The sequence below is a fragment of the Molossus molossus genome, unplaced genomic scaffold, assembly GCF_014108415.1.
Source record: "Molossus molossus isolate mMolMol1 unplaced genomic scaffold, mMolMol1.p scaffold_m16_p_24, whole genome shotgun sequence".
NCBI lineage: Eukaryota > Metazoa > Chordata > Mammalia > Chiroptera > Molossidae > Molossus > Molossus molossus.
Genome location: NW_023425360.1, coordinates 8,242,932 through 8,267,603, shown reverse-complemented (window position 1 = coordinate 8,267,603; position 24,672 = coordinate 8,242,932). Strand labels below are relative to the sequence as shown.

At 45.1% G+C, this 24,672-nt stretch overlaps 1 protein-coding gene across 2 annotated transcripts in view; it reads right to left on the bottom strand.

The window, feature by feature from the left end:
- Positions 1-24,672, bottom strand: part of MCTP2 (multiple C2 and transmembrane domain containing 2) — a 160,775-nt gene that overhangs the window by 114,320 nt on the left and 21,783 nt on the right. The window contains exons 2-4 of one of the 2 annotated variants that reach the window (XM_036277870.1): positions 21,548-22,076; positions 12,194-12,256; positions 10,655-10,763 (exon numbers count right to left, since the gene is read on the bottom strand). In XM_036277870.1, the coding sequence (XP_036133763.1) occupies positions 10,655-10,763; positions 12,194-12,256; positions 21,548-22,009 (634 nt within the window). In that variant the 5' untranslated portion in view covers positions 22,010-22,076. The remainder of the gene's footprint in view (positions 1-10,654; positions 10,764-12,193; positions 12,257-21,547; positions 22,077-24,672) is intronic. The other variant, XM_036277872.1, reaches the window with a different exon arrangement.

Below are 24,672 nucleotides of genomic sequence, written 5' to 3'. Positions count from 1 at the left end.
CAGATTCTGCCCCTACGCCAGGCCCTTCCCATTCAGCACCCCCACCTCAGACTTCAACACCTTCCCCTGTCCTCAGTCCCCTCCCCACCTGTCTCCCCTCTAATATGCTCTCCTCAGTCATTCATTTCTGGGCTCTGCAGCCAGGCTGTGACACTCCACTCTCTCCTGTCTTTGTTGTTTGGTTGGTTGGTTGCTTTTGCTTTTTTGGCCTGAAACAAGTGAAATATTACTTAAAATGCTGTTTTTGTTTTGTCTTCATAACCAACGAATGAATATCACCCAGAGACCTTCAAAGCTGTGTTTAATAACTTTCTAAATAAAAAGAGCTATAAACGTAAAAACAGCAGAAAGAAAAACATTGTCAATATGTGGATGAATTCAGTAAATTTCCTAATTAGGCCATTTGGTGAAACGATTATTGAGCAAACTGGCTTGGGGGAAAGTGGTCATTAAGAGATGCCTGGCCCTGGCCGGGTAGCTCAGGTGGTTAGAGCATCATCCGCATACGCCAAGTTGTGGGTTAGATCCCAGTCAGGGCACAGACAAGAATCAACCAATGAATGCATGAATAAGTGGAACAGCAAATTGATGTTTCTCTCTCTCTCTCTCCAAAAGCAACAAATAAAAGTTGAAAAAGAGAGAGAAGATGCTTGCATCCTGTTCTTTTTTTTTTAATCCTCACTCGAGGACATTTTTGCATTTTTTGTTCAGACAGAGCGGGAGGGAGAGAGAGGAAGAGAGAGAGATAGAAACATCGATGTGAAGGGACACATCGAGTGGTTGCCACCCGCACGACCAACCAGGGCCGGGGACAAACTGCAACCGAGGTACGTGCCCTTAGCGGGAACCGAACCCGGGTCTCTCTGTACCGCAGGCCGACGCTCTAACCGCTGAGCCAAACCGGCCAGGGCTGTTCTTTTTTTTTTTATTCCTCACCCAAGAATATTTTTCTATTTATCATCAGATAGGGAGAGAGAGAGAGAGAAACGTCGATGTGATAGAGCCACATCGACTGGTTGCCTCCCGCACAACCCAACCAGGGCCAGGGACAAACCACAACCGAGGTACGTGCCCTTGACCGGAATTGAACCCGCGACTCATTGGTCCTTGGGCCCACACTCTAACCGCTGAGTCAAACCTGCCCGGGCTGCACCCTATTCTTGACCAGGCAATCAGCAGTACACTGGGGTGTGAAATTCGACTTAGAGACATCCTGCAACAACAAAAATGGGAGGACCAGGGAAAGTTAGAAGGCATGACGACATGGATAAAAAAAAGGGAGAAAACGCAGCGATATAAATGAACTGGAAAGGGTTAAGGGGGAAAAGGAACACAAGAGTAGCCAGATTATGAATAGATGTAGTACCCGGCCTCAAATCCGGCATGTTGTGAACGTTTAGGGTATGATGGCGTGATAGAACTCACAGCCCAGTGCTGTACCTAAAGTCAAAATTAAGCCACTTGTAGATCATGGGACACGTGGAAATCCATGGATGGATTCCCCCTTTGTGTATTTCACCCTGTGGGTAAGCCATGCACACACCCTGAAGCAGAACACACCATATCAACACCACACACAATGAAACAGAGTAGAAAGGACTACTTGGAACGCACATGCCATTATATTGGTACAGAAATGAACCACCAATAAAAGTCTCATTCACCCAAATATAAGACGTGCTCGATTCAAGTCCAGTCAATCATCCTGGGTTGGGGGGAAAGCAATGTGTTTCTTGCAGCAGACACACAAAAACAGGACCGTTTTGCTCCAGGGCCCTTCATGGGAGTTGGGGTAAATCCCTCGAAAGGAAGAAATAACTGACTCTATAAAGCGAGAGACCTCCAGGACCTTCGAATCAACCTACGAGGACGCACAGACCCAAAGCAAAGCCCGACCACAACATCTCCAGAGGGAAGAGCTCAGATGTGGGGACACACGAAAAGCTATTGGGACAGACACGGCTGATCAATGGTGATGGGTATCGAAGGGAATCGAGAGGCAGGTATCACAACCCAGCTTCCCTGCTTACTGTGGGACCCACGCAGACTACCAAAACTCAACGGGGGGAGGAAAACCGACCACGACCTGCGTTCAGGAGGAAGATTCGCATCCCCGAAAGCTTCAGGTTTGCCCTGGAACAACCATCTCTCTGCAACACCAGCCAGCTGTGTTCTGGGGGCTCTCATAGCAGCCAGTGATCTCGCGCCATCTGGTGTTCAGAGAGGATACTGCAAGGTGAAGCCATCCTCAGGTTTTTGCAAATGAGCAAGTAGTGGGTGACCTTTCAATACCGTTCAACTGTGCAGTGATGCTGGCAGATGAACAAAACAACGCATCCGGAGGAATCAGAGAAATCCAAGCAGACCCTAATATGTACTGCATTTTAATATGCGATTAAAAAGTGGCAATCAAATCATTAGGGAGAGGAAAGTTTAGTCCCAGTTAATTAAATAGCCACTTGGCAAAAAAGTAAAACTAAGTTCCTACTCTGGGCCAGAAATCAAAATAAACTTGGGCAGATCAAAGAGATCAGTGAAAAGCAGACAGAAAAGAGAATAAATGTAGGTTAATGTGGCTCTCTCTCAAGACAGAAAAAGGCCTTTCTAGGTACAAAAACAAAGGAGGGAGCTCTCTAGAACAGGACTGTAAGATTTAAAAAGATTTTTGCAACAAAAAATTTATAAACAAGCCCGGCCAGTGTAGCCCAGTGGTTGAGCGTTGACCCATGCACCAAGAGGTCGTCGGTTCTATTCCCGGTCAGGGCACATGCCCAGGTTGTGGGCTTGATCCCCAGTGGGGGGCATGCAGGAGGCGGCCAGTCTATGTTCTCTCTCATCGATGTTTCTATCTCTCTAGGGTCAATAAAGGAAAAAAAAAAATTTAATTTATAGACAAAATAATTGTATATTACTATGTTACCCCCCTACCCCACACACATCCCTACAAGTCACCATAAACACACACACTAGGTTAATCCTTGCAGTCACTGCTAGGTGGTACCTGAGCTGATATCCAGACCTGGGTGGACTGTGTCCAGAGCCCGTGGCCCTTACCCGTCGTCCAGTGCTCCCCAACACTGCCGTCCAGTGCTCCCCAACACTGCACGACATGGCACCAAAGAAAGTGATCATTCTTGCTGGGCACAGCAGCGTGTATGGAAGAGACTGCTGAGGGGCTGCCCGAGCTCAACAGAGCTCCCCTGAAGGCTAGGGGGTAAATCCCTCGTCTACCCCACTCACAACACCCCTGATGAGCAGCTATGGTTGCTCCCCCATAATAGCACAGACTTCTAGAAACACCCCATCTGTCCCTCAGTTGAGGCTGTGTGACCGAGAGAGGGGCTGTGTAATGACAAAGTCTGACAAGCTCAGTGGGGCCACCTGCAGGCCTGAACAGGAAACACAGGATGGTTTGATCGCAAATTCCTCACTGAAGGCCACGGTGGGTAGTCACATCCCGGGCCTATTGCTTCCTTAGCGAAGGTCAATCTTTCCCTTAAGCGAGCCCTGTCCGTTGCTCTTATGCATCTAGAATAACATACCTTTAAAATGTCAGAATAGCCCTGGCCAGTTTGGCTCAGCGGTTAGAGCGTCGGCCTGCGGTCCGGAGAGACCCGGGTTCGGTTCCCGCTAAGGGCACGTACCTCGGTTGCAGTTTGTCCCCGGCCCTGGTTGGTCGTGCGGGTGGCAGCCACTCGATGTGTCCCTTCATGTCGATGTTTCTCACTCTCTCTCCCTCCCATTCTATCTGTACAAAAAGTGGAAAAATATCCTCGGGTGAGGATAAATAAATAAATAAATAAATAAAATGTCAGAATAATTTTCTTTTCTAGACCCCTGGGAGGCACAACCGTTGGCACCAGAACACGAGACCACAGAACCCCTCATTGGTATCTTGTCTCCAGAATACCATCTCTATGTGCTGAACGTGGTAATTATTAATGATCCCGCTTCCATCAATGTAAAAGAAGTATGTGTTTCTCAGTTCTGTCTTTTGTCCACCTTGGAGATTTCCGCACTTGGCTTTCTCCTGCCTCCTGACCCTTCCAATGGATTGCATGCATGTTCCTACATATTCTCCTTTGATTCTAAATGCATAAGAGAAACTGCAAAACCGCCGCTCTCTGGAGCATTCTGTTCAATCCATGGAGATTTTGCTTCCTGGCACGTCTTCAAATTTTGGCTCAAACAAACTCTTATAAAACCTTTCTATAGATTTGGACATTCTTTCATCAACTGCTGCAAGGAAGAAACTATGTTTTTCTCTAGGCCTAATACTAGAGTACTTTTTCTTTGTGTAATCATAAGAAAATTACAATCATAAAAATTAATCTGTTAAATAGCAAAAGGAAAACAGGTCTGAAATCAAAGGAAACTGACATTTGAGCATTTCTGTAGCAGTTCGGTAATTTACTAAACACTTATTAGATGACAGACGTGTTACTCTAGGGATTTTTAAATCTTTTGTCTAAACGATTCTTTCCAAATAGGGAACTGACTTTTTTCCTGTAAATGCATTCTCTTCCTATAATGTGTTCTGCAAACAAAGGTCAACGATCTACCTGTGCTGGGGATGTAGAGGGAGAACAGCCTGCTAGCAGAATCGGTCCGGAATTTCCATCACCACAGAGTCACATCAACCCTCAACCTTCCTGCCTACAGCCCAGGTGTTTATGGCCCTAGTCATGTTACCTTGGACTTCAAAGAACTTTTCTTTCCCTCTTGCAATACTGGACAATGGCCACCAGAGGGAGCCAGCAACACAGTCTTCCACTGGTCCACAGCAGAACACTGCTCCCTGCCCTAATAATGTAAAGCATGGGGGTCTAATGCTAGGCACTTGTTTTCCAGGAGTTAGTGCTCTAGGATTTAAGGGGAGTCGAGCATTTGTCCCAGAACAAGAGGTCTGCCCATATTACGAAGCGGTGCCAGCTGTAAGACTGTCCCTCCCACTCCTGGCTGTGGTCAGCCCTATTATGACGCAGTTGGACTTCACGTCGATTGGTCATATCAGATTCCATCTGCTTCATCAATGTCAAAATGGAAAATCCCCAAGAGTCGCTAGACAGCAACTTAAGGTCAAGAACTTAAAACAGGCATGTGTTGGTCTCTCTTGGTTAAAAACAATGCATCTTGTAGAGACTCCTGGGAAAAAGTGGGAAGGAACTGGGAAATAGGAGTGAAAGGAAGAAGTTAGAAAGGGGGGAGAGAAGAACAGAGCGAAGGACAATAAGATACAGGACGAAGGAGACAGAGACCCACAGACAGCCACTTGGCAGTAACGGAGACAGAGAGAAGAGGCAGGGAGGGCTCGGATTTTCCCCTGGAGATCGCTCACAAAGCTGAACTCAAGGCAACTCCCCGACCGTTCATAGCATGCGGGCAAGGCTCATTGTGAGACGCAACCCAAGTGCTATCAGCATCACCTGGGAAAATCCTTAGAAATGTAAATTCCCAGGCCCCACCCGAGACCTACGGACTCAAAAACTCTGGGTGTGGGCAATGTGCATTTTTCAAAACCCCTCCAGGTTGTTTTTAGAACTGTTGGTCCAGAGGACAGTGTCAGATAAAATTCAGAGGCGGGTTGGATTCCACGGAAAATACTGCTTATTGATAAATAACGTCGGTCCCCGCCTAGGTCAGGAGTGTGCACTCACACTTACCCTGATCACTAACAATGCTTGTGAGAATCAGGCATGAAAAACCCTGCCTCACACCTCAAAGTATAGACACAGAACGAGCTGGGAGGGGGATATTTTCTTAATAGATAATGAACCATCTTTCCAATGAATAAAAGAAAACTGACAGGAAAAATATTACTACTGGCTATAAAAGAAACAGGTGTTGGAACAGCACCGTTTATGACCTCAGCTCCTGTTTGCACTTGGATTATGTCCGGTTTACACAAGATAAAGCCAAATTGTCATATGTTTTAACTCTGATAGAGATGACAATGGTTGGGAGTAGGGCACAGACTATGGTCTCCCCTTTGGCCCTAAAACAGTGAGCTGTGAAGCAATGCACATACACCCCATTGTTTCGGTCATTTTCTTTATTTTTTTTAAATATGTTTTTATTGGGGTTTTTTTAAAAGAGAGAGAAACATTGACGTGAGAATCATCGATTGGCTGCCTCCTGCATGCCCCGCACTGGGTTTTGAGCCCATAATCCGGGCATGTGCCCTGACCAGGAATCGAACCAGCGGCCTTTTGGTGCATGGGAGGATGCTCAACCCACTGAGCCACACCGGCTGGGCTCTGTCATTTTCTAATGTAGCCAGTGCCGTCTCCATCATCTGCTAAGTTGCCGGACCAACTACTAGGTATCTGCTATACAAGTATCAGTCCGATACATTGAGGATGGTGTAGCCAGAAAATTCACATCAGGAAGTGAGAAAGAAGCAGAAAATAAGCAAAAACTGAAAAGGGGGTGTTGGGTCTCACAGAGACCCAGGGCCGTGCACCTCCCCAAAGTTACATGCTACTGGAGGAAGTCCAAACATTTAAAACAGGACACGCTTTTCAAAGGCGCAGAGCATCCTCCCCCCTAGTAAAGCAAAATGCGCTCTCCAAGGAGCCCACTTCTACCTCCAGACAAGTTGTCACAAAACAAGCTCAATAAGCATCATCACTGACAGCAGCACCAACGTACTCGGCAGAGCCAGGCTCCGGGTGTTTGCGGGAGGGCACTGGGTGCTGGTCTGTGGTCACATCCCTTAGATGTCATTTTAGAAATGCAATCTGCCCCAAATCACACGTCACAACGTAAGAGAGGCATCTATCAAAGTGCGTGCATTTAAGATTGTGCACAAAGAGAAAACACAGGAAGCCACACGACTGATCGTGAGAATTATGATTTTGACAGAAAACACCATTACCTACAGGAAGAAAACGACATTTATCCCACTATTTAGAAATCCTAAGAAAATACACAGAGTGAGAAAGAGAGTGAGAGAGATTGTTTTTTTTTAAAAAAAGTGGACATATTTGCCCAGCCGGTGTGGCTCAGTGGATGGAGCGTCATGCCACGGACTGAGAGGTCCTGGTTCAATACATGGTCAGGGCACATGACGGGTTGCAGACTCAATCTCCAGTAGGGGGCGTGCAGGAGGCAGCTCATCGATGTTTCTATCTCTCTCTCCCTTCCTCTCTCTCTAAAAAACCAACAAAGCAGAAGGCGACCTGAGCAACTCTCCGGGTGACTGGTTGGCGTAACACACACAGGGCGGTGGACGGGCCAGCACTGTCCTCTGGCCTTGGTGCCAAGCATGACCAGCAAAGGCGCTTGGCTGCAAGCAGAACAGGGAGTGTGGGGCAACAAGCCGGAGGGTGATAACCAGGAGCAGGTGATACCCAGGAGGAGTGGGAAGCAGCAGCCTGACCTACACTGGCTCAGCCAGTCCAGCTGGTTATTCCAACCCTGCCCACTGTTGGTGAAGACGGGACACCGCACACAAAATCAGCACACCCAGATGGCAGAGAGGAGACACACAAACATCGGCAACAAACACAACAAACTGTTATCCGCAGAAGGAAGCACAGGTCCTCAGATGACTCTGTTTCGTTCAACACTGTTTTGGTCAACACTGTCCCGTTAGAATGTTGAGGACAGGCGGTAGGAACTTAACCCGTGTTCCTATCAATGGGCCTGTGGGAAAACGGGTTTCATTGTAGGTGGTTTCACTCCAAGTTGCAGAAACTAGGACCAGGTTAAGTGAGGACTTACTGTGTACTTAACACTCTCAAAATATGAGAGAGAGAGAGAGAAAGAGAGAGAGAGAGAGAGGGAGAAAGGGAGAGAATCATCTCATGGGACAGAAATAGGCTGCTATAAAAATGAAAACAAAATGGCAATTGAGCCCTGACCAGTTTTCCCAGTGGTTAGAGCATCGGCCCTCAACCAAAGAGTCACGGGTTTGATTCCTTGTCAAGGATACATGACTGGGCTGCAGGTTCGATCCCCAGTGAGGGTTGTGCAGGAGGCAACCAATCACTGTGTCCCTCTCACATGGATGTTTCTCTCTCTCCCTCACTCCCTAGCACTCTATCTAACAATCACTGGGAAAGCACCCTCCAGTGAGGATCAACCAACAGAAAAGGTAATGGAAAGGGATTAGCACAAAGATAACTGATAAGAAAAGGATTAAGTGGAAGGACAGGCTGAGGAATTCCTCCCGAAAGGAAAGCACCATGGGAAGAATGAGAAAGGAAAGCGAAGAGACACAGAAGACAGAGGAGATGGCCCATGAGCCCTCCCTTCGTCCCTCGGGGCCCTCACCACAGAGCAGAGAGGAGGCAACAGGGCAAACTGGTCAAACCCACAGAGAGACTCTAAATCCTTTAGAATAACAGGCCCCACCTACTAAATAAAATCAATAGGGGGAAAAAAAAAAAGCCACAAAGGACAAACAGATATATTTGCCTAGAGTGTAAAATAACATCTTTGAAGGACAAGAAAGGGCATAGAAATGAGGGATAAACAACAGACTGGGAAGGGAAAAAAAATACTTGCAATGTATAACAAATGAATGTTGTTGCTGAAAATTGTAAAGAATAGCAAGCATTGCAAAGGGGTTGAAAAAAATCTCAATTGAAAACTGGGCAAAAAAATACAGAGAGAAATTCACAGAAGAAGAAACACAAACGACCGTGTTTATCATCATCCTGATTCCTGAAGTACAGATTAAACACGGGGAATCGACACCGGACCCAGGAGACTGGCAAAAACTAACAAGAGGGATACAAGTAAATAACCAATGTTATCAAAGTGGGGAACACATGCACACTCTAGGAGAGGGAGTATTGTACATTTGGGGGAGAAATTTGCCACTATCTCTTAAAATTAAAAATATGCATCCTCTGGTCCGGCCAGTGTGGCTCAGTAGATTGAGCATCGTCCCATGGACTGAGAGGTCTTGGTTGGATTCAGGTCAGGGCACATGCCTGGGCTATGGGCTCAATCCCCAGTGGGGAGTCATGCTCCAAAGAGGCAGCTGATCGATGTTTCTCTCTTATATCAATGTTTCTATCTCTCTCTAAAAAATCAATAAAAGCATATTTAAAAAAAACACCAAACCATAAACATATCCCCTGGATTCTGTCTAGCTGCTAACAACACCTAACTTTTATTAAGTGCTAGAAGCCAAGCATTGCTTTTATTCGTTTAATGTAAGCAATTACCTTTCATCCGCCCAATGGCCAATAGGGCAGATCCACGTTACTGTCCTTGTTTTACAGATGAGAAACCTAAGGCACAGAGAGGTTGAGGGACATTGCTTGAACCACACAGCAATCAATAGAGGAGGCAAGTTTGAGCCCAGGCATCTGGCTGCACCGTCTGCTCTCAAACACATGCTATTTTTATCAAAGACATGTTCTTATCTGCGCACAGAACCACATGCAGGATGCTCACCACAGCATCGTTTCTACTGCTGAGCAAGTAGGGAAATCAGTCATCAGTAGTACGGGGCCAGTTACAGAACACACCACACCCGGGACACTGCGAGTACGTGAAAAAGACGTATGCACACGGCAAAGCACGGTCAATCCGGGATTCATATTGTGAAGCAAAACAATAATAATAATACAGAATAATAAGGATACTGTAGCATCATTTTAAATTTTAAAAGCATGTGTGTCAATTCACAGAACACATGGAAAAGGTAAACAAATCATGCACTATCCTGAGGGAGGAGAGTTTGGTGGGATTTCAGGAAGAGGGGGACCAGAGGGCATTTCCATCTATGGGTATGTTGGATGACTTTATAATAAGAATGTTCCAAATCTTTCTCGTGAATGATTAAAGTTGGATCAAGGGAACACAGTTGTATGCTGGGTGTAAAGTTATTACAGTAACCTTAGTTCATTTAAAACAACTTTATGTGGTGATGATTATCATTATAATTATCATTAACTTACTGATAGTAAAGGACGATAAGGTTTGGTATGTTTAAATAATTTGCTGTACAAGGACCTACAACCAAGGTTACTCTACTCTGCGAAGCTATCATCCAGAATCGACGGACACCTAAAGAATTTCCCAGACAAGAAAAAGAGAAAGGAGTTCATCACCACCAAACCAGTATTATATAAAATGTTGAAGGGTCTTCTTGAAGAAGCAGATCAAAGCTGTGAACAATAACATGGCAATAAATACCTATCAACAATCGAATCTACAAACCAAATGAACAAGCAGAACAGAAACAGATGCACAGATACAGAGAACTTTTTGTTGGTTGCCAGATGGGAGGGGGTTGGGGGGATGGGCAAAACAAGGTGAAGGGATGAAAAAGTGCAAATTGGTTGTTAGACTGAGGGACCTCAAAGGGAAGGGGGGAGGGGGGATGAGAAGAAAAACCAAAGAACTTATATGCCTGTACGCATAACCAATGCACACAGACAATAGTGTGGGGAAGGCAGGAGTGAGGAGGAGGGGCCAATGGGGGAAAAATGGGGGACATCTGTAATACTTTCAACAATACAGATACAACAAATAAATAAATAAGTTGCCACAAATGCCCTGATTGCTGGAGAGGCTCAGATTTGAGGTCCTGCCTCTCGTAAACCACGCCGAGGTACAGAAGGCTGGCTAACCACGTTGCTACAAGGGTGGGAGGTCTGCAGGCTGCCAACAGCGTTGCGGAGCCGGGACTTACCGCAGCGATCGCGGATGACCAAGTTCCGGCCCTCCTTCAGGTGGATGGTCAGGAGGTAGGCGAAGGGGCGGGGCAGGTTACTCAAGCCATCGCTGGCTTCCCCGAGGGTCTGTAGAGAGGGACAAGTAAAGTCAGTTTTCTTGGGGATCCCCGGGAGAGAATTTCAGACGCACTTCTACACTGAAGGTGAAAAAAAATGGTCACTCCAATGGCCAGTCTCCAAGAGGGAACTCCATTCACTCTGATGACGCGGTTACTTTGCTCGGTTAGCATGGTCTTTCTATTTCTCCCCAGCGGGACTCTGTCAGAATTCAGAGACGGTCACGATACTATCTTCACAATGTTAACTGTCCAAGAAGAATGAGAACATGTGGGCCACCCTCCCCTCATTCGGTGAGGGCAGGACTCTGTAGTCAGTCACCCACGGTGGAGCCCGAGAGAGGGAAGAACACTCAGAAGTGAAGTCAGTCCCCACCAACATGGGTCCACCCTCCCAGAGTCAGAAGGAAAATGTCTCCCTCGTCTCCCTACTTCTCCCCGACCCCCATCAACTCTGGTACATCTCCTCCATGTAGAAGAAAAACAGTTCAGTCCACAAACACTCAGCTGACAGCCTACTGAGCCCGAATGTCCATCCGACATTGGCCCTGGTCTGTGTCCATGTGGGATGCACTCTGTCTGTCCTGTGCCCTCCTGTTTTTTCCATGCTTTTCTGTCAGCCCCTGGCCCCCCACCATGGTGTCTCTTACACTCGCCCTCACAGGTTCACCTCCCCACAGAACTGTCCACGCCCCCCTCTGGGAATGCATCAACTCCTATAGGCCATAATGTCCAATTCTCGTCTACTTTGAGTAGTTACTAAATGGGTCCAGGTAAAGCTTCGAACTTGAGCTTTGCACTAATTTAAATGTTTGTCATTCCATGGGGAAAGGACAGATGAAATAATTTATCGGTCACCTATTTGACATTCAAGTTCATCGATCCTGTGTTTAAGTCACCTAACAGTCTTCTTTTGTTTGTTTTTCTTTATTGATTTTAGAGAGAGAAGAAGGGAGAGGGAGAGAGAGAGAGAAACATCGATGAGAGAGGACATCGACTGGCAGCCTCCTGCATGCCCCCCACTGGGCATTGGTCCCACAACCTGGGCATGTGCCCTGACCGGGAATTGAACCAGCGACCTCTTGGTGTATGGGTCAACACTCAACCACTGAGCCACACCAGCTGGACAACAGTCTTCTTTTGAAAGTTTACCCATCCATGTTTCAAAGCACTTCAAAATGTCTTTGTCTCCTGTCCCATCTCACTCGATTTCATAGCTTTGCTGTATTTTTAGAAGAATCTATCCCAGGCTCACAAATCAATAGACACCGAATTAATCTTCTCCAGCCAGAATTTGCAAGGCCTGTCTTCATAAAGTGAATACAACTGATTGTTCTTTAGAAATAAACGAGGCAAAGAAATACAGGTCTGGACATGTAATGAGAAATGCTTACGACACTGACTTTCAGCGTTCATTTGTTTGAAAGGAATGTCACTCACCGATTGTTCTTCAAAATGCTGGGATGTCATAGAAGCATTGATATCGTCACGTCCACAGAGCTTCTGTAAATGAAAAGAGAAAAACAACCCTGCTTTTAAACAGCAAGAGAATATCAACCTACAAGGAAATCCTACACCAGTTGGTTCCTGCTGGGAGGCTGTCATTTGCATGTTCAGTTTGAGGTGCAAGGGCTGTTTCCCTGTGTGTCTAGCAAGTCTTGAAAAGGCTGACTCAGTGGAGTCCACCTTCATCGCTGATCAGAGCGTAGATAAGGCCGACTCTGCGCTCTCGCTGGGCCAATGGCCCACCCCTAGTTCATCAGATGCTTAGCAGGAGCAACAGGGCTATTGCACCACGACCCTCCCAGGTCCTGCCTGGCTTCCTCCACCACAGACCAAAGATGGCAGCTCAGGAACCAGAGAACCAAGCTTATTAATCAGGTGAAAAATATTTCCGAAATGGGATCTGAAAGACCTTCCCCAAGCCAGACCCTCGTGGGTCTAGAACCTGTACAACCACATGAGTGGGAAAGGCATGCTCTGGACCAACAGCCCCAGAATGAAGGGTGTCTGTGTTTCCTCATTTCAATCTTCCTCGGATGCTCAGGAAATGATTCCACAGGGCAGTGGAACGTACATGACTCAGCAGTCAGTACGGGATCCCGTAGACATCACTGTTGCCCGTTGCTCCGCACACAGGCAGGGTCCAGGGGCGCGCGGGCAGTTTGGGGGAGGTTCTGGGCTGGATGTGTCAGGGCTCGTGCACAGAAGGGCGGAGCAGAGGGGAAATGAGCAAACGGCCTCCCAGCATTTTGGTTCTATTCCAGTTTCTCTCTCGTGAGCCAGGGCTGATTTCTTATATAAAAAAAAACAAGAGATTTCCCCCTCCAAAGGCTGGGTAACTCCAAAGGAATGGGCAGATTAGAGATGCAAAGCAGGCCAGCAGAGGTTGCTGAGATGGTCGTGAACCACTGGGGGTAGAAGTGAGGACCAGAGACACGTGCTCATTGTTCCTTCCATCCACAGTGACCATTAGGGAGGTCCTGGCACAATTCGGAGATCCCGCCTGGGTCTCAGGTGGCAGTAGAACCCAGGTGCCCAAGCAGGTGAGCAATTCCTCAGCCCCGAGGAGGCATGGTGAGGTGGTGCAAACAAGCAAGCTTTCTGGTCTACCTCGTTTATACCAGGCGGAAACGGCCACAAGTCAGCTTGGAGCCTCCGCAACCCTCACCAGGAAGAACAGAAGCACCACAGTTCTTCACATCTGCCTCTTCCTCCACCAGCCCCGGGTCTAATGCCCCAGTACATCTCGTTTAGTCCAGATGAACTCACACAGGTCACAGGCGAGTTCAGACACTCCGACCTTTCCCGAAGGGGCCCCCACTTGAGTCACGGGAGCATCCTGGCTCTGGAAGAGCCACACCGGCCAGCCAGGGAAAGATCCCTCACTCCCGATGTGGGGCTCGACCTGAGAGCAGACAGGAAAGGAGGCAGCAGGGCCTTTGCTGAACACCCCAATCCTGGGACCCTGGTGCTCCGTGTCTCCTGTCTGTGTTCTATGTAAAAAAGACGCTCACCCCAGCTGGACAGGACTGTCTGAAGATTGTTTATGATGACAACTGGAACCTTATTCAATGTCAAAGAGTTCTCATGCCTTTGCTACCACACACTATGGATTCCCAGGAACTTAGTAATTCCTCTTCTGCCCAGTTTTCAAAATCAAACCAGCCCTACCAGGTCTCCACGCACAGAGCCGACAATGACATGCTGTCTGGTCCTCTGAAGCCAGAACATCTCCATTAATGTCTCCAGTTTTATTGAATGAACCAATGCTCGACTTAACCAATCCTAGCTGAAGGCAATTTCACAAAACTACCAGTGCTGAGATCAGAATTACTGTTTATAGTGCATGGTTACGCCCAGCAAGTGTGGCTCAGTGGATTGAGCATCGTCCCATGAACTGAGAGGTCCCGGTTCGATTCCCGGTCAGGGCACATGCCCAGGTTGCAGGCTCGGTCCCCAGTAGGGGGCGTGCAGGAGGCAGCCGATCAATCAATGTTTCTCTCTCACATTGATGTTTCTAATTCACTCTCTTCCCCTCTCTCTAAAAAAAAAAAAAAAAACAACAAAAACATATTTAAGAAAAAAATAATAATAAAGTGTATGGTTGCCCTGGCCAGTTTGGCTCAACGGTTAGAGCATCAGCCCACAGACCAGAGGCCTGGGTTTGGCATGTACCTCAGTTGCAGTTTGTCCCCGGCCCCGGTTGGGGTTGTGTGGGTGGCAACCCCTCGATGGGTCTCTCTCACATCAATGTTTCTTTCTCTCTCTCTTCCTCCCTCTCCCTCACGCTCCATCTGAAGATAAATGCAAAAATATCCTCGGGTGAGGATACATAAAAAATAAAGTGCATGGTTATTAGCCAAGGGTCGCAGTGGCTGGGTATCTTCTATCATCAGATAAAGTAGATATGCTTAAAAGAAAAAGCCTCACCCCTCAGACTTCCCACCATCGACTCTCCCCTAAGTTAGCCTCACCGCACTTGATAACGTTAATGAAGTGGCAAGATGAGTCCACACCCCACCACCACTTTCATGCTATCAAAAACAAATGCAGAGCTTTTCCTCAAACACGCAGTAAGTCTTCCACTTACGACAACATGGAAATTAAATATGAAGAATGACATTAATTCAGAATAACATGATGGCTGGTTTTACTCACAGAAAAGTCACAGAACTTAAAGTTATGGTTCCCATAGCCACTGTAACTGTCACAAGCTATATATACACATCAAGGAAGGGAAGCGGTCATCATAAAGAACGAAAATGTCACCCAGGCACAGGAGGACTGGGCTGCAGCGGGGGGGCCCCCATAAATGAATATCCCCTCCTCTCTGCATAGAGCCCAGGTACCCCCCACAGAGGCAAAACTGCATTATTTCCACCTTCCTTGTAAACCTGGTAACTACATGAGTGAGGTTTCATTAAAAAGGGAGTTTGGGGGCAATTAATATTCATACATAATATTAATGGTAATATTAATAAATAATACCAGGGGAAACCCTGGTAGCTCACTATCATTAGAAGTTTTTTTGTTGTTGTTGCTTTGTTTTTTAATCTTGAAAGGGGCGGGAGAGAATATAGAATAGAAAACTAGTCACAGTGGTGTACCAGACATCACAAAGATTAACGACCTGATTATCTATCAGAACGCTGAACACTGGACCCGTGACTGTGACTCACTGGATAGCGGCCCCTGCAGCCCCCACCGACGTTCCTCCCTCTTGCCTGTAACCCTTTACCCGTTTGTGTTTTCCTTCTTGCCTAACTGCCCTTTCTCACGTGGCCATTGTTTCTCTACCCTTTCAAAGCAGCTGGCAGTATAGCCGGCGTGGCTCAGTGGATTGAGCATCATCCCATGGACTGAGAGGTCCCAGTTTCATTCCAGGTCAGGGCACATCCCCCGGTTTCGGGCTCCATCCCCAGTAGGGGGCATGCAGGAGGCAGCCGATCAATGTTTCTCTCTCACATCAATGTTTCTGTTTCCCTTCCCCTGTCTCTAAAAAAAAAAATCAATAAAAACATATATTTAAAAATAATAAATGAAAGCAGCCGGCAGGGGGTGGGGGCAGATTTTATAGGATGATCCACTTGTCTTCCATACTGCCAGCAATACTGGAATAAACACTCATACGATTCAGCCCTGTCTCTATTTAATTGGCTCACGTGGTGACAGGTAGCCCAGACCCATTTGTTGCCTGGTTTCATTCTCAATAAGCATAATCAAGCACGCTGAGTCATGACACAGAACAGTTCTATCAACCCAAAGAAACTCCTCTGTGCTATCTCACTGTGGTCAGTTCTCCATCCCAACCCATGACCCGTGGTGACCAGTGATCTGTTATCAACAGAACAGTTTCAGCCTTTCCAAAGCAACATATAAATAGATTCATACACTGAAAAGTGTCACTCAGCACAATGCCCTTGAAATCCATCCGAGGCGTCTTCTGCATAAATAGTCCATTCCTTTTTATTGCCTTAGTAGTAGTCCATTGGATGGGTGTGTCGTAGTTTACCTATCCTTTAAGCATTGGTTTTAATTTCAAACAAATTGTTTCCAAAGACATACTCAGGGGAAGACAAATAATTTTGAATATTATCAATGCTACAAAAAAGTCTTGCTATGGCAAACTAATTCTATTCAGATATACAACATTAACATGTTGGTGTGAGAATTAGCATGAGGTTAGTCACTTCTCACACGACTCTTGTCACTGCCTTCCAGGTAAGTGGGTTGCGTGTGTGTTTAATGATAGTGAATTTGCATTGGTATTTCCTTCCTACCTTGCCAAATGGACAGTCATGGAAGCTAAAACATACTTTGCATTCTCTTTTGATGAGAATACCCTATCTGCAAGAATGCAAATTAAAATTCAACAGGATATGGAGAAATATTAGAATGAGTGGGTTGATTATTTTAAAAAGAAATTCTCCTCTAGTCACCAAGGATCTTAAAAGCTAGACAATGACGGGAATAAATGTTTTCCTTTTGTGTACGCTAAATGTGATCTTGTACAAATATCACCACCCACGTGGCTGAAGGATCTCACAATGAAGTACACACAGGAAGCCAACTGATAAACTATCGAACTCATTACTGGCTGTTTATACTTCAGTGAAAGGAAACAAACCCACAACTAGGAAAGCTGAAAAACAGTAAAAAGTTGGCTGAGAAGATCACTTACTTAGTCTTTGAAAAGTACTCTATTAAAGTATAGAACTATAGCAAATGATACATAGTATATATTTACTTAATTACTTAACCCACAGGTTATTGAGAATATGAATACTTTGTATCACAAACATAAATATCTCTAGGGCAAAGGGAGTAACAAAATGAGCAAAGGGAATTGGAGGCCTACACAGACGTCCTGCAGAACCTGGACAGACAGACAGAATCAAAACAACCCACACAGCAATCAGGGGTCAAAATTGGAATGTCTCCAGAAAAAGTCAGGTCTACCAGATGGCTGATAATAGCCAGTCTGTTAATTCCCAGTTTTCTTGTTTCTGGGTGGTTTTTTGTTGGTTGGTTTGTTTTTTAATTCTCACTTGAGGATATTTTTCCATTTATCTTCAGATAAAGTGGGAGGGAGAGAATGAGAGAAACATCAACTGGTTGCCTCCCGCACATCCCGACCAGGGCTGAGGACAAACCATAACTGAGGTATGTGCCCTTGAGCAGAATCAAGCCCATGACTCTGGTCCAAGGGCCGACGCTCTAACCACTGTGCAAAACCAGCCAGGACGCTCATACCCAATTTTTATGCAACATTTTGGGAGGATATTGATCATGCAATCAAGGTCTACATGTTTAATTTTCCCCTACCCCCAAGATTGTTCTCTAACAGTGATTACCCTAGAATGCTATCTAATATACAAAATATGTCATGCCTGTGTGCATGGGCATGCATGTGTGTGAGTATACCCTACTCAGTCATGTGATGGTATTAAACAGTGGTCAGCAAATTACAGCCCAACACTTGTTTTCATAGGTAAAATTCAGCCTCCCCTCCCCCATTTGTTTACATATGGTCTATGGCTGACTTTATGCCACAACTCCAGGTTCCATAGTTGCAACTGAGAGTTTTTATGGCAAAGCTGGAGATATTTGTTACCTGGCCCTTTAAGAAAAAGTTTTCCAACACCTGGTATAATAAACCTTTCTTCCCATATTTGGTAATATTTATCCACAAACGTTTATACTTTTTTTTTTCATGCTTGTTAGCAGTAGATACTTAAAAAAAAAATAATGGCCCTCTTGACATTTACAAATACGCGCTCCTATTAACTTCTTGGAAGGGGTCCATGGGCTGCCATTAGTGTTGTCAATTTACAAATCAAGAAGCCAGAGCTAAGAGGTGAGATGGTTGCCCAAGGAAAGCAAGAAGATTAGCCCCTCACCGGAGTTCCCCAGGGTTCTACAGCTGTACCCAAAACCAGGACACTCCTTAACCAGACCCCTCGTCTGATGTGCTGAGAGGCAGCTCCATAGGGGAGCAGACAGCTCTGGACTCAGAAAGACCTGGATTCGAATCCCATCTGCTACTTCCTAGCTCTGTGTCCCTGAAAAATGGTGCTTAAAGTTCATGACATGGGAACATCTCTAAAAGGGGCAAAAGGGATACTTCCTTTATCAGTTGTTAGGAGAAAAATTAAATCATTCTGAAGATATCTACTGAGCATCTTCTCTGGGCCAGACTCCATACTAGGCTCTTTGCATATAGAGCAAACCATATAGATGTGGTCAAAGGCGATAATACTTACGTTGCACTTAGCAGAGTTCCCTACACATTAGCTCTCAGTAAGTGGTCTTACATTGGTGTTGCTAGTCGATTATCATTGATACGATCATTATTGCCTTATGATTAAGACAGTGGATGTGTTTGGGAAGTGAGGAAAATAGAAACTCAATGAAGAGACTCAGCAACCCAAGTTCCTCCCTTAATTTGGACCATCCCTTCCCCATCAACGCTGTTATCCTGACAGAGAAAAGTGGCTGATGAAGACCCAAGCAGAGCTAGCTCCCCTTCCACACATGCCTGAGCACGCTGCCTCTAGTGTCTAAGGCAGGTATAGCAACACCCCTACAGGCCTTGGACCATCCTGCCCGGCCTGGGGGCAACAGCATGGAGCCCACAGGCTTCCTTGGATCCAAGCAGAGTCTCCTGGCAGGATGAGGAAGCCTACGTGATGTGACCCCAGAAGGAATTCTGGCACCTGTGTACCACTGCCCTTCACCCGCTCCTCTTCTTGCCCTTCCTGGAACCCCCAGGCACATCCCTGCCTCCGCAGTAGCCTCCACCCCTCTGTGCTGCCATTCAGAAATACTTTGTCCCCAGACAGGCACACGGCTTGCCTCCTCTGCCCTGTAGTTCCTTCCTGGATGTTATCATCTCAGACACAGCCTTTCCCGACCCCCCTGTTACAAACTGACAGCTCCTTTTCCGCGCTGTTTTTCCGCGCTGAAGTGATCACTCTGCATGCGTGTGTAGCCTGCACCGTGCGTGAGGAGGTGGATTTCTGCCTGCTTTGTTGACGGCTGTGTTCTCAGTGCCTGGGACAGGATCAGCACAGAGTAGGTGCTCAGCAGATGGACAGGAGGGAGGGATAGAGAAAAAAAAAGGAGCCAGGTCCTCCAAGGAAGCTGGGGATACAGCCACCACCCCGTCTCAGTAACACCATGATTTCTGAGATAAAACAAAAATAGTCAAAGAACACGTCATTGATTTGGGGAGCAATCGACGTACTCGTTTCGTTTTTCGAGCTGCAGGTAGTCTCCGCTCTGTGGTTTGTCATTCTGCGGCTGTGGCCACGCTGGAGCTCTGTGGTTGCCAAGCAGCTTCTAGAAATATCCCTGTGGGGTTCTTTTCTAAACCACTCAACTCATCCACAGAAGCTAGTTGTTTAAAACTCCAACTGCCAAATGAAACATTAGGGAAGGACATGCCCCACGCTGAGATCACATGGCCGATGGGGAGATAATCATCCTTCCATTCATCATCATTCGTTATTGACCATGATAAGAAGCCCATTCGACAACTATAGTTATCCCTGTTTTAAAAGGGTAAAGTGCACACAGAAAAATAAATGTCTTCTGTTGATCGCCAGCTCTGACTTCTGATGTGAGATGGTTAGTATATCAAAACCAGGAAGCCCTCCCATTTTTTCTCGTTAGTTATTAAGTGAAGATTAACACAGGTCCATTATTCATCATGTTACCTCCTTTGGACAAAACCAGTTTAATAATTCACTCAATTTGTATTTTGATTAGTGGAAACAGATTTCAAATTCATAAATATAGTAAAAATCATAAAACTGTTACCGAAAGGATTTCATAAATGTTAATGGCAATGGGAAAAAAAAGAGTTGCCCTGGCCTGTTTGGCTCAGCAGTTAGAGTCCCATGGACCAGAGGACCAGAGAGACCTGGGTTCGGTTCCCACTAGGGACATGTACCTCGGTTGCAGTTTGTCCCCGGCCCCAGTTGGGGTCATGTGGGTGGTGACCACTTGATGTTTTTTCTCTCTCTTTCTCTTCCTCCCTCTATCCCTCCAGCTCTATCTGAAGATAAATACAAAAAAAAAAAAAGTGTCCTCGGTTGAGGATTAAAAATAAAAAAGTTAAGTAAAATCACATAATGGGTAGTGTTGTCTTAATATAGTAATGTTTCCAGAAGAATCGGACCACAACAGCCTCTGAATATCCACAATGCCATTCCCCAATTAAACTGAAATACATGACATAATTAACAGGCTTTGGCTCCAAAAGCAAAACCAAAAATCCCAGTTGAATAACCAGATTTCTATGCCATTATCACACTAAACTAGAATAGAGAAAAATTAACCCCTTTCCCCAACAGTGCAACCTACTTCATGCCATGAAGGGGGGAAAATTAATCTGATTAAGTAGATGATCAAATCATGACTTAATAATCTGGTAATTATATTTAAATTAAACTTCTGAGAAATATAAGATTTATCTCATAATTATATCTGGCTGTTCTATCTTATTCAAATACTAAAATTGATAACAATTTATATCCTTTAGTATTTTTTTTTAATGTTTTTACTGATTTTTTAGAGAGGGAGAGAGAGAGAGAAATATAGATGTGAGAGAGAGACATCGATTTGCTGCCTCCTACACGCCCCCTACTGGGGATCAAGCCCGCACACCGGGCATGTGCCCTGACTGGGAATCACACTGGGACCTCTCAGTCCATGGGACAATGCTCCATCCACTGTGCCATGCCAGCCGGGCAGTATTTATTTATTTTAGAAAATGCAAGTGAAGTCACCCACAGGTAAGCGCAGACACACGCATACACATGTATGAAAAAGAAGGAAGTTCAAACCCTTTGGAGTCAAGGGGAAACATTCACACCTACATTTCTTAGGACCAGCAATATACACATTTTGTCAGCAGTAGGACTGGGCAGCGGTGTAGAGAGAGAGAAGAAGAGACACAGACACACACGTAAGCACATTTAGAGGGAAACGTATGCTCTCACTTTCTTTGCCAGGAGACGGAAACAGGAAAAGTCATCCCGTAGGGCTTTCAACGCCTTAAAGTGTCCTGGCAAAGGGTTTTTGTAATTGTTTCAAAATACAGAGAGGTCAACCCTAACACTGATGAGAACACTTGGTACAATCAATATTCCCTTCATTTAAAGTCTTGCAAATGACATCGTCTCCCTCCAGGCTAACCACGAAAATAACTCCTAATCAAATTTTCCAAGGGCACTCAGTGCAATTCAAAAGGAGAAAGCGACAGGGCAGTGCCGGCCCGGGCCTCACCTCTGGCTCTTCCAGAGCATCGTCCCCCAGGGTGGTCTTCTGCAGATCGAAGAAGCCATTGCTGGAAGCCCTCCTGCCCTCGGCCGGAAAGGCGAAGGTCTCCTCCGAGTCTGTTTCCACGTGGAGATGACCTGCTTCCTCCTGGCTCCAGTCCAGCTCTTCTTCAGACTGCTTCAAGGAGCTGCTGCTGCTCTTGGGAATGATGCCTGCAGTGGACAGGCTGCTGGGCACGGAGGTGTAGGACGCCTGGGCCCCGGAGTATGGACCACCCTCAGGGACAAAGTCCTCGGCCTCCAGGAGGTCAGGGACAGAGAGGCTGAGGCGCCGATCCAGATGATGCCTTTCCCTTGCGTCTAGGGGTTTGTTTGGGTTCTTTTTCACCTTCTTCTTGCTCAGGTTGAGTAACAAAGGCTTGGTCCGCTGTTTAAACGTGCCCCAGACAGATGGTTTATCCAGATCCATGGCTGCATGAAGACCCTGGACGTCCCTCCGTGAAAGAGACCGTCTCCTCTGAACCTTTCAGCGACTCCTAGGAAGCAGAACATAAGGAGAGAGAACATGAAACTTCTCTGTGGCGTCAGAGCCCAGGAAAGTGGGCAGCATGACTCAAAAACTGTGCACGTTCCAGGAAGTGATCAAGATCGAAACATTTCATGGGTGACATCTATAAATATTAGGAAAAGCTTAAAGAATGGAATTTTTAAAGGTTATTTTTCGTTAAAGAAGTTATAGAAAAGTTAGAGCAATAATGAAACTTAAGAGTGCTTTCTGTTTCTGGCTTATTTCGCTCAGTGTAATGTCCTCCAGGTTCCCCTGCTGCTGCAAATGGAAACACTTCTGTCTTTTCATGGGTAAATAATATTCCACTGTATATGCAGGGGTGGGAAAAAGGAGGTTTACAGTCACGAGAACAAAAAAAACCACGGTTTATTCTTGTGTTATTATTAATTATCGTAGTATGTTCTGTACGAACAACTGTAAACCTACTTTTCCCACTCTGTATATGATCCACATTTTCTTTATCCATCCATCTGTCAGTGGGCTCCCAGGTTGTTTCTGTGTCTTGGCTACTGTGAATAAAGTTGCAATGACCAAGGGAGTGCACATATCCCTTTGAGATACTGATTTCATTTCCTTTGGATATATACCCAGAAATGAGACAGCTGAATTATATGGTAGGTCTCCTTTTTAAATATTTTACGGAAACTCATTACTGTTTTCCATAATAACTATACCAACGTATATTCGCACCAACACTGTACAAGGTTTGCTGATCTCCACACCCATCAGCAGCAGAAGCAGAATCTCTCTAAAACAAGCAACCAATACTAAGTGGCTTTCATTTATTGAAGGAGAGCCTTCTGCTTCTTCAAACCACTAAGGGCAGAACAAGGGCTTTTCAGGGAGCAGCCCAAGCCAAGGAGCCTAATGGAAGTTTCAATTGCTGTGGTTTTAACCCAGACACCCTCCCTAGCTGGCTGCTAGCAATAGACCAAATGGAAGAAGAACAAACCTTTTAAATGCCAGCCCAAACTTTCTGATTGAATCTAGACCACAACCACCATCTGAACGAGAAACACAAGAAAGGGAGGAGCTTGGAAAATAACTACAGCGTAAGTGATCGTGTGAATTCGAATTCTTCAGTGACACGGACTCATGGTGCTTCTCAATGTTCTCCCCTAATGCAGATGTGATGAAAGGCCTTGTTTTCACGATCCAAATAGCAATTAATGTGACAGCAAGTAGTTATTACTGGCTAGAATGTGCCATTACTGAGATATCTTTTTGTTAACCATCAAGATTTTTTTTTGTTTCTCTCACCAGTAGAAAGATAATTTCACATTGCCTTCTGTTGAAAGGAGGGAGACAAAAAAAGTCTAAACTAAATTCAGTAAAAGTAAAAATCTGATGGCGTATGCTTATCTTATGGTGAAAGATGAAGACAAATGAAATTCTGTAGGATTGTTGAGCATTCTGATAGAGCTTAGAAAAGACTCTCTACACCCCTACCCTTAGCTAAGGAAGACTATCTTTACTTTTTTTCTTTTTAAGCTTTCTTAAATTTTTTTTCTTTATCGATTCCAGAGAGAGAGAAAAACATCGATGAGAAAGAACATCGATTAGCTGCCTCCTGCATGCCCCCCACTGGGGGTGGACATGTGCCTTGACCAGGAATCAAACCAGTGACCTCTTGGTGCATGGGTTGATGCTCAACCACTGAGCCACACCAGCTGGGCTAAGGGAGACTATCTTTCATGAAGAAGTCTCTCCAGATCAGTTCCATATAAAATACAATTTTTATTGCTGAATATTCTTCCATTATATGGATATACCATAGCTTATTATGTCTCCATTCACCTGTTGAAGGAAATCTTGGTTGCTTCCAATTGTTAGTGAATGTGATAAAGCTTCTGTAAACATCCTTGTGCAGGTTTTCATGCAGACATAAGTTTTCAGCTCATTTGGGTAAATACCAAGGAGCATGATCACTGAATCATTTGGTATCTATAGAACTTTTAACAGTCCTCAATAACCATGAGTTATATTTTTTAATTTTCATAATAGCCATCTTGCCTATTTTGCTAAACCAATTCCTAGGTACCTCACAGTTTCATAGTTATTAATGTTTTATATTTTCATTGTGAATTTCTAGTATACAGAAAAACAACTTACTTTCTGTACATGAATTATAATTCAAATCATCTTGCTGGGTTCATTTATTAACTCTAATATATGTCTCTAAATTATAACTGATTTTTATTTTCATTGTAGACTTCTAAATTATCTTCATATAAGGACAGTTTTGTTTCATCTTTTCCAAAACACCTCGATTTTTTCTTTCTTTACTGACCAGGGCCTCCAATTAAATATGTAACAGTATATTGGTAATATTCTTTATCTCTTGTTTCCCTGATTAGTCTTACAAAGAGCTTATTAGTTTATGAATCTTTTCTAAAACTCACTTTCCCTTTGTTGATTTTATTTATTGATGTATGTTGTTATTTTTACTATTTCCTTCTTTCTACTCCCTTGGAGTTTGATTTGCTATTCTTTCAAAAAATTCCTCACATGGAAAATGAGGTATTGATTTTAAGACCATATTATTTTCTCATTTATGAATTTAA